The sequence below is a fragment of the Tupaia chinensis genome, unplaced genomic scaffold (assembly GCF_000334495.1).
Source record: "Tupaia chinensis unplaced genomic scaffold, TupChi_1.0 Scaffold000126_2, whole genome shotgun sequence".
Classification (NCBI taxonomy): Eukaryota; Metazoa; Chordata; class Mammalia; order Scandentia; family Tupaiidae; genus Tupaia; species Tupaia belangeri.
In genome coordinates, this window is record NW_006159594.1 from 2,473,913 (window position 1) to 2,483,386 (window position 9,474).

Sequence of the window (9,474 nt, forward strand, 5' to 3'; positions counted from 1 at the left end):
GGGGGGGGGGAGGGTGGACAACTGGGATTGCCAAGCTTGGCATGGACCACCAGGGCCAGGGGTCACCAGGGCCATCGGGCACTTGAGGTTAGGGGAAGCCAGGCCACCTGCCTGGCTCAGTCCCTGCCTATCCCTCCACCCTCTGCTCCCTTAGGCCTCTCTCTGTTGTTAACACTAATTAATGATAATTAAGAGCCAGTCTACCTTCCACCCCCGTCTGCACCCTGCACAGTAGCCAGAGCTGGACTGAGCTGGGTGAAGGGGGAGCCTGGCTTCCCTTCCTCCTCTTTGGAGGGCCTGGGCCACTCCTGTCCTGGTCCCTCCATTACCTGTGGTGGTCACACCAGCAAAGACCCAGCATTGGCCATAGGGGACGGAAGAGCCGGTCCGTAGATAGCTGAGCAGGATCTCCACGCTGCCCACCCATGCTGATGGGTTGGTGCCTCGGGAGTAATCGCCAGACCAGTTCCCAATCAGGACTCCATTGTCATCCAGGGAGTTCACCTGCCCAGGATAAGATGGGTTGAGGCCAAGTCTGGGGAGGGGTTCAGAACCTGCCACGTGGTCTCCAGCCCATCCCCTGACCCTGCAACCACCCCTTTCCCCTTAATGCCCGAAGACCTAGACATTAGCCTGAGCTCCACCCATTCCTCCCTGAGCAGTCCGCCCCCTCCCACCCCTGGACTGACACAGGAATGTGAATCCTGGGTGTGCCAAGTTTTGGGTTTGGCCCTACATTCCACAGGAGCTAGGAAGGGAGCCAGGAAGGGTGGGGTGGGGGCAGGCAAGGGTGAGACCCCTTCCCGCATTTCCCTTTGCAAGGGCAGGGACGGGGCAGACCTGGGTGGGGAGGAGTGACAGGGGAAGCAGCAGGCAGACGCGCAGTAGGGCTCAGAGACACCAGGGTGCTCACCATGGCAGAGATGACCCGGGAGACACTGACTGGGTCCCCGCGGCCTCCATATGGCATCCCCCGCCGGTCCAGGATGTACAGACAGGCATCCAGCACCCCGTGGTCAAACTGCAAGGAGGGAGGGCACAGGTGACTGTGACCCATGGCCCAGCGCCACCCTAGGCCAGCTCTCTGCTCCACCTCCAGTCCTGCCCAGCCCCCCTCACCTCTAGCTCCCCTGAGTGCCCGTGGCCCTGGCCAGTCCTACCTGGCCATAGTTCCAGGTCCGCTCTCCAATCTGTGCTTCGGTCCCATAGTAAATTCTCCCAGACTCATTCAGCACATACTCCTGCCTCCAGTCCTCGTGCTCCACATACACGATGTCCTCTGCGTCCCAGAACACACATGCATGGTTCCCTCCAGTTCTTTTCTTGGGCACCCCCTGCCTCAGCCAGTTCTGCAGGACACGTGTCCACAGAAGACACAATGGGATGTCCCTCGTCTGAAAGGACTGCTCTCAGGAAGGATGGTGGAAGCATGACAGAGATGGCGACAGTAGGTTGGCCTTAGCCAGGGCTCCCCACCAAGACAGGTGAGGCTGGCCATATGTCCTTGGACCTGCCACCTTTCTACACTGGGCTGAGGTCCCCTCACCTGGCCAATGCAAGGCTCCTCCCAGTGGGATCCTAGGAAAGGAAGCCTGGACCTGCCCTTCCCTCCTCCCACCCACTCCCTGTTCCTCACCCCGGCTACTCACCTGGGCACCAAGCATTGAAGAGGATATAGATCTCATTGCGGGGGTCAAGGGGCAGCTGGAACTCCCCTGCCTCTGACTGCGTGCGGACCGTGAACTGAAACTTGCCAATGATGGCATTGGGGGAGGTGTGGACCCGCAGGTTCAGGTTCTGCCCATCAGCTTTGGTCACTTGGGCCTTCCAGCCTCCACTGCCCCCCTTGCCCACTGGGATGACCACGTGGGTGCCCTTGCCCACCTCGGGGTTGTTTCCTAGAGTGGGGAAAGTGGCAGTTAGCAGGTGAGGCTTCCCTGAGGAAAGGGAATGGAGTCTGGGCCTCTCCCAGCCCCACCCAAAGTGTGTATGAGCCGATGTGTGTGCATGTCCCTGCATTGGGTCATCGCCTTAGTCTGTGACAGTCTCTTTGAGAACGACTCTGTCCCCACCCGGTGCTTGCCCATGTGTCAGGGCAGAGCCCCAGTCCAACATCCCAAACCTGTTCCCCTGATACTAAACTCACAGGGAGGGAGGAGAGCCCAGGGCCATTGTCACCCTCTGCCTGCCTTCCTGTCCCCATGCCTGGGCCACAGGAACACAGCCATCTTGACTGGGTGCAGATCCCTGCCCCAGGTAAAAGGTTGACCCTGCCTGCTTCCGGGGGCTGAGGCTTTCCGAGCCCAGGCACCCCAGCTGCAGGTGGTAGGGGTACCTGGGAAATTAGAGGCCAGGGTGGGCCAGGCCAGGGCCTAATCAAAGGGTGAGAGGAGTCTCCCGCCCCCGGCAGAGGCATAATCACCAGCCTGGGCAGTCAATGGGCCACCGGGCAACGCAGTGAGAGAGGCACCTGCCCTAGGTCAGGGGACAGAGATAAAGACAGAGAGAAACTGAGCTGGACCGAGAGAGAGAGAGAGAGACAGTAGAGAGAACTAGTCATACCCTGTGGAAAGAGCAGAAAGAAGTTACCCACCAAGGCAGCAATGCAGAAAGGAACACTGAAGAGGAAACACTCAGAGACAGATCCCCCCAGGCTCAAGGAGGATGAGCCTGGTAAAACCTGCAAGGCCAAGACCCTCCCTGAGACACACCCCTTCGTACACACTCACACACCTGCTCCTGCCTTATCTGGCAGAGATGAGGAGTGGGGCAGGGGAGGAGCCTAAAGACCTCTCTGACCCCTAAGGCCAGCCGCCTCCTCCTCCTCGCACTCCCACGGAACTAGGGCCATCACCCTTCCCATGCCAGACCGCACTGACCAATGAACAGCTCCAAGGTGATCCGATCGGAGGACTCATAGGGCCGGGACAGGAAGAGGACCATGCGGAAAGGCTGCCCGCGGCGCAAAATCAGCTCCTCATACTCGAACTCGTCCGTGTGGTGTTCTCGGCGGTTCTGGTCTGAGCGCGAGCTCAGCAAATCCACACCGGTCACCACCAGCATACCCTCTGCAAGGCCACAGCTCTGGGTCAGAAGCCCGGGCCCCCATCACTGGCCTCCCTCCCAGCCCAGAGATGCCAGGCCGAGTCTCAGGTCCCAGCTAAGGTGGGCAGAGCCGCCTCACCTCGGATAGTGCCGTCTCCCGCTGCATTCACAGCACTGCCCCCCGAGCCGGGCCTGCGAGGAGAGTCTGAGCCCCGAGAAGAGTCAGGTCTCCGGCTCCCAGAGGGCTCAGGCCTCCGGTCATCATCCACTTCATTCCGGCACGAGCAGCAGCCACAGCAGCGAGCCCAGAAGGATCGGCCTCCTCCTCGAGAACGTCTGTCTGGCTCTGGCTCTGGCTCTGGAGAAGGTGTGCTAGGGGGCTGCCAGGGGTTCCCCCCCCAGCGGCCCACGTCCGAACGAGGACCGTCCATCATGCCTGTGCAGAAGAGGCAGGGAGGCTCTGGTCACCACTTGGAACTCCGTCCAGAGTGCCCCAGCCAACCCACTAAGAAACTCTCCATCTGAAGACCCGATTCAGTCCCAGCCAGATGAAGAGACATTGTGACCTCGACCCAGAGACTTCCCCAGACCCACCCAGGCACCCTCCCTACAGATTCCATCAGGACTCACCCAGAGAAGGCTTCCCACGCTGCAGAGAAAAGCTTTTCCCCCACTCCCACCTGGGGTGTCTACCCACCAAACCACATTCAAAAAACAAAGGCCAATAGAGGACCCATCCCAGGAAACGTTCAAAGCTTCCCGCATGGACACTCGTCACAGCCTCAGGAAACAGTCACACAGACCCGGGCATCCAAGGGTCCCTGGGCCTGGTCCCTTCACCTGCTGGATCGTCTCTCCAGAGGAAGCTAACAGCCTCTGGGACCCATTTCTTAGCAGAGATCTCCCCACTCAAAGCTCCCTACCAGACAGGCAGCTGTTGTGTGGGCCCTTGCCATTCCCCATGTGGAGGCAAACCCCACAGAAGGCTGTTGGGATGGGTGAGGCTCAGCAGGTGCCCAGAGTCGGTGCTGAGTCTAGGCAATCAGTCGGTGCTGGGGAGCAGCTCGGTTGGGCCCACAGGTATGGGCTGGCTTGCATCCCCCTTTGCTGGTGCCAGAGCTCAGCACATGTGGTCCCTTGGCGGTGACAGCCACCCCCAGGGCTCAGCACTGGGGTGCCCATCAGAGCCCCTCACCTGGCTGTGGTGTTGATGACAGCAGCGCTGAGTCCCAGGGCCACAGTGGAACAGGTCAGGACTGAGGTGATGGGACGGGACTGACAGACGGGTTGGACGCTGCCACCTCTGAGTGGAAGGTGTGGGACAGCTCAGTAAGTGGTTTATGAGGGGAGGAGAGGAGAGGGAGGGGAGGGGAGGGGAGGGGAGGAGAGGGGAGGGGGAAGGGTGTGGCCACGTTGCTAGGAAGGGGAAGTGTGGTGGCTCTTGCTCCATGCCCAAGGGAAGAGGCCCAGCGTCTGAGGCTGTCTCCGGAGTAGGGAAATCCTTTTCGAGGAACTGAGATGATGCCAGGGAAGGAGTGTGGATATGCCGAGGGAAGGCTGGAGTGAAAACGGGAAGTTTACCTGAGACTCACTGGTGTGACGGACCCACACCAGGCTGATTTTGCCAGACTGGGTGCGAGAGGAGCCCGTGTACCAAACAGAGCAGACTCAGGGTGATGGGGCCCAGAGTCTCCTACCCACGGCCCTTTCCGGCAGACTTCGTTCCTAAGCACAGGCTACCTACCTCTGCTCTCACAGACCCCTGCTGTCGAACTCCCCTGCGGCCCAGGCCAGGCTTGGCCCTGGTCCTGAACTCCCTGCCCGGGGAGGTCCCCAGATTCCAGGCTGCAGACTGGTGACATCAGCAGTCAGGCCCTCAGACTGGCTCCACCAGCTGGCCCTTGACCTGCCGGCTCTACCAGGTCTTCTGACACCCCCCCTCCCTCCTTCCCCCAGCTGCTCTGTAGCCCCTGGCATGAGTGGGCTGCCCTCAGCTTCCTGTGCCTCCCAAGTTTGGGAGTAGGAGCAATCTCTTGTCCCTGCCCCTCAGCCAGCCTGGGGGCCTGGGAGAGGCTTAGGCACTTACACTCAGGCTGGGGGTGGTGGAACTGAGGCTCCCTCTCTGAGCTGCAGAAGATCCCTTTCTTTCACTGAGGAGCATCTAGTCAGCTGGAGTGGAGGATCCCCCTCTTCTCCAACCTGGAATTCTTCTTGGGAATCCAGATCAACCGGCTCCAGGCACCTGCCCAACGTGCATCCTAACTCCACCCCAGGCACTGGGAAAAATGCCAGAGATGCCACTGAGACAACCCCAGGCCGGGAACCTCCAGGGAGGCTCCTTGCTGCTCTTGGCCCATTGGCCAGTGGCTTCTTCTCTCTATTCCACTAGTATGGCAGCTCTGCCCGCGGCCACCACAGACAGTGAAAACAAGGTGGCAAGAGACAAGGAAGCGGACCTGAGAGGCTGCTGGTGATGCGTCAGGCAGGGAGGGACCTCAGGAGTGGGGACAGAGGTTCCAGGACCTGACACAAAGCCCTTCGCACCCATGCGTACTTTTCTGTCCAGCCCCAAGCAGAACCTGGAGGAAGTGGGGGTTGGGGGTGCAGGATCTGCCCCAATTCCAACACCTTCAGTAGACACAGCAGTGGAAATCAAAATTCCAGGAAAGTGAGCCAAATCAGCTTCACTGAGGGGCTGTTATGCATCACTGGGGATACGGGAAGGGGCAGGGCTATGCGTATCCGGATGCGTGTGAGCACATGTGGGCCCAGGCACTTCCTAGAGAACCAGGAAAATTCTTTTGTCTCACTCTCTCCCTCATTTCAATCTTTCTCACACTAGCAAGCCAAGTTTACTCAGTGTCCTAACCCCAGGCCACTCCCCTTTCCTCCCTCTGAGAGGCCTGGTGCTTCCAAAGTCAAGACAGGTGTATGTAGGGGTGGTGGGTGCAACCTGGGGTAGACATCCAGCCCCGTAGCTCAGGGATCCGAGGCCGGGCCTTCTGCCCAGATATCCCATATATAGGAACAAGAACATGAGTCTAAGGTCCTGGACCAAGCTAGAGACAACCTTGGCTCCAACATTTGAGTTCAGACACCTCAGTCAAGCCTTAACTGCAATTTCCTCATCGGTACAATGGGCCTAATCATTGCAGGGCCTATCCCCTGATAGCTTGTGAGGATCAAATGGGATCAAGTATTTGCAAGGGCTCTTCAACCTAGGAATGCTCTTCAAGGGGACTGACACTGCTGTCATTAGCAGGGTGGAGCAAAGGTGCCCCCGCCCACTCCTGCCAACTTGGAGCACGAGTCTTCCAGACTGCAGAGGACATCTGGAAGGGGCAGGGCTCACTGGAGAAACTTATGAGCTCTTCCGGCTGGACAGACTTGCAGCTGCTTTGCGGTCCAACGTGAACCCAAACCTGATCCCAATAGCTAATCCTAGCCTGGAACTCCGAGCCAGCCCCAGCCCCAAACACTGAGGCTGTGCTTCTCCACGACGGGCTGGAGAACAGAAATGAGAGCGGAGAGGGCGAGCCAACACACCCCGAGTCCCTTCCCTTTCTTTTCCCAAAATGCGTGGCAGTAATAACGGGGGACTGGCGTAGTGGTGGCAGTGGTAACAGCAGCTTGGTAGCCTGAGGGGACCTCTCCATTCTTTATTCAGTCCCAATAAGTTAAAGGGCAAGGGCAGTGGCAGGGCTCTCAGGTGAGGATGCTGTTGACTGAAGGCAGCAGTTCCGCCAGGTGCTCCAAGATGCCCTCTGCTTGGCACAGGGGGTTGCCCTGCAGGTTGAGGAGGACCAGCCTTGGGCAGGAGGCAAGAGGCTGGAGCGTCGTCGGCTGCTGGAGGCCTTGGACAGGAGAGTCAAGGAAAGCTCCTTGGGTTCCTCCAGATCCATCTGCTCTGTGCACCCCCAGGAGTTGGGGGACTGCTGCCTAAAGTCTGGGGTGGGCACCCACAAGCTGCCCTGGAGGGAGTGAGGCTTTCCGTAGGGACTGCAATACCTGCCCACAAGGGCCGGGCAGGCGGCATAAGGTGGGGTGGGAGACAGAGGCTCCTGCCACGTGAAGAACCCCCATCATGGCAGGGTGGGCATGGCTGGGTATGGCTGCACAAAGAGTGATGGAGACTGTGGCAAAATAGAACCTAGCCTGGTCCACAGAGGCATGGGCTGTTCACGAAGGCTGCCCACTGCAAGCACAGGTCGCTCTAACTTCCAATTACAAAAGAAATCAGAATTGTCAATTTTTGACAATATGAAACTTCCTGATTTTGTGAATACTAACATGGTGTCCAAGAACATCTGTAGGCTTCCCGTCTGTGAACTCTAACTGAGGAAGTCCCATTGCAAAACCCAGCCAGTGCAAGTCAGTGACGGCCTCAGATAGCCCTGGGCTGCTGCCTCCCCTCTGTTCACATGGCAGGAACCCGTCTCCCACCCCACCTTGGGGTGGTGCCTACCCTGTTGGCTGGCTGCCCCTCCCAGGGTGGCACCTCAGCCCACCCGCTGCCTGAAGGAAGGATACGGTTGTTGCACAGTAACAGCTCCCGTAGCCGGGGCAGGTTAGTGACGCCGTCCAGGGACTCGATAGCATTGTCATTGGCCTGTAGCACCTGGGGAACAGGCGGGCAGGGAGGCACAGGCAGAGCAGGCGGCTGGGGGCCTTAGACCGGCCAAGCCACTGCGGAGCCCAGGATCGGCTTTACAGCGCATGGGAGTGCTCAGGGGTCAGGCTGGGCGAGGGAGAGGGGAAGCCAAGCGGCCACCTGTGGGGCCTGGGAGGTCCCAGACCGCTTAGCATGGGCAGGCTTCTCATGTGGAGGAAGGGGAATGGGACCATCCAGAACAGTGACGGGGGACTGAGTCTTTTACCTCGAGGCAACGCAGGGCGGCCAGGGCAGGGGGCAGGGCTCGGAGACGATTGTGCGACAAGTCAAGATGGGTGACCAAGAGCAGCTGCTCCAGATGGCAGAGCACCGTTAGATCCTGGGGAAGGGGCGGGGTGTCGTGTGACCTCAGTGAGACCTGAGAGGGGTCCATGGCCTGCACTTGGTAGGCACTTGCCTCTGGGTCCCAGACAGGAGCTGGGAGACCAGCTGAGGAGAGGAGCAGGGGAGGCTCACTTATGGCCCATGGCAGAGCACGCTACGCGTCACGGACAGGGGACAGAAAGAAGTGCTGGGGGTGACCAGCGGGCTGGCCGGGGAGGATGCAGCCTGAGTGGCAGGTACAGAGGACAGTGGGTTGGTGCCAGGGTAAACCAAGATGCTGGTGGGTCTGGGGACGGACTGACAGGCGTGGAGGGGGTTGCAGTGATGCGATAAAACTCATGCGTCGGGGAGAAGAGGGACAGAAGTGAGGAGAGCTTGTCAGAATCTCCGGAAAGCATCTGGGCTGCTCCAGGGTGAAACTCGTAGGAATGTGTGGGTGGGACAGACAAGGGGAGATGTCTGAGATGTGACCTGCCTAGTGGAAGGGGCAGTACAGGGAGGCCACAGTGACCCAGCGTTTGAAACTGGGTGATAAGAAAAATGACAGTTAAGTGACAGAAAGCAGGGCCTGGAAGAGGAGCTGGCTGGAAAGAGGATGACAGATTCAGTCTCGACTGGAAGGAACTGTCCAGGGAGGCACCCGAGACTGAAGGCAAGGCCAGGGCATGGTGAGCTGGTGGCGGGGCGAGGGCCCAGGGAGGCACGTGTAGGAGCCCGTACCTTGTGAGCCAGATGCAGCACGCGCACCTCGGCATACTCCATCTTCAGTATGCTATTCTCCACTAAGAACTTGCTGCGCAGGTCATCCAGGTACGCGGCCCGCATCGGGTCCACGGCCTGCAGCAGGGGTGGGTGTGTCACTGCCTTCCTCCTGCCTTCTGGGCCTCCCCACTGCCTGTCCCCAAGGCCCCACTTGCCTTGAGGGTCTGGAAGTACTGCAGCGTCTCCTTCTCATACAGAAGGGGGTCCAGCGCCCGCATCAGCAGGATGATGGTGAGCAGGCACCCTGAGTGGGGAGGGGTGGGGAAAACGAGGCTTTCTCCTGGCTCCTCCTGGCTCCCATCCTTCCAGCTCCCCCCAGGAAAGAGGCCTCCCAGAGGGGTTCTCTGGGCATGGGGCCTCACATTTATTCTCAGGCTCCAGCTCCTGCAGCTCCTTACAGGACTCGAGCTCCGACTGTAGCACCGTGGACTTCTCCACTGACAGCTCACACCTGCGGGCAGCAGGGTGGGAAGGGATGATGCCCACAGCTCTGGCATCCTGGTCGTCCCAGGCATCCTGAGACCAACTCTCTAAGGCCCAAGCCTCCTGCCCCAGCTGCCTGATGCCCAGAGCCTAGCGCCCCTCTTGTCCATGTGCTTCCTTGTCGTCACCTGAACAGCTGCTCATCCGTGGCTGAGTCCCTGCACCAGCCCTCCTGGTGGCCTGAGGGA

General features: G+C 59.6%; 2 protein-coding genes across 2 annotated transcripts in view; both read right to left on the reverse strand.

Annotated features, from left to right (window-relative positions):
- Window positions 1-4,379, reverse strand: part of TGM1 (transglutaminase 1) — a 16,705-nt gene extending 12,326 nt beyond the window's left edge. Inside the window, exons 1-7 of the mRNA XM_006144570.3 lie at window positions 4,241-4,379; window positions 3,185-3,481; window positions 2,880-3,068; window positions 1,650-1,898; window positions 1,161-1,279; window positions 914-1,021; window positions 330-504 (exon numbers count right to left, since the gene is read on the reverse strand). Of these exons, the coding sequence (XP_006144632.1) occupies window positions 330-504; window positions 914-1,021; window positions 1,161-1,279; window positions 1,650-1,898; window positions 2,880-3,068; window positions 3,185-3,479 (1,135 nt within the window). The 5' untranslated portion in view covers window positions 3,480-3,481; window positions 4,241-4,379. The remainder of the gene's footprint in view (window positions 1-329; window positions 505-913; window positions 1,022-1,160; window positions 1,280-1,649; window positions 1,899-2,879; window positions 3,069-3,184; window positions 3,482-4,240) is intronic.
- A 2,296-nt stretch (window positions 4,380-6,675) lies between these two features.
- RABGGTA (Rab geranylgeranyltransferase subunit alpha) overlaps window positions 6,676-9,474 on the reverse strand; it is a 7,394-nt gene continuing 4,595 nt past the window's right edge. Inside the window, exons 11-17 of the mRNA XM_006144571.3 lie at window positions 9,415-9,466; window positions 9,166-9,254; window positions 8,959-9,047; window positions 8,762-8,878; window positions 7,923-8,036; window positions 7,576-7,663; window positions 6,676-6,899 (exon numbers count right to left, since the gene is read on the reverse strand). Of these exons, the coding sequence (XP_006144633.1) occupies window positions 6,751-6,899; window positions 7,576-7,663; window positions 7,923-8,036; window positions 8,762-8,878; window positions 8,959-9,047; window positions 9,166-9,254; window positions 9,415-9,466 (698 nt within the window). The 3' untranslated portion in view covers window positions 6,676-6,750. The remainder of the gene's footprint in view (window positions 6,900-7,575; window positions 7,664-7,922; window positions 8,037-8,761; window positions 8,879-8,958; window positions 9,048-9,165; window positions 9,255-9,414; window positions 9,467-9,474) is intronic.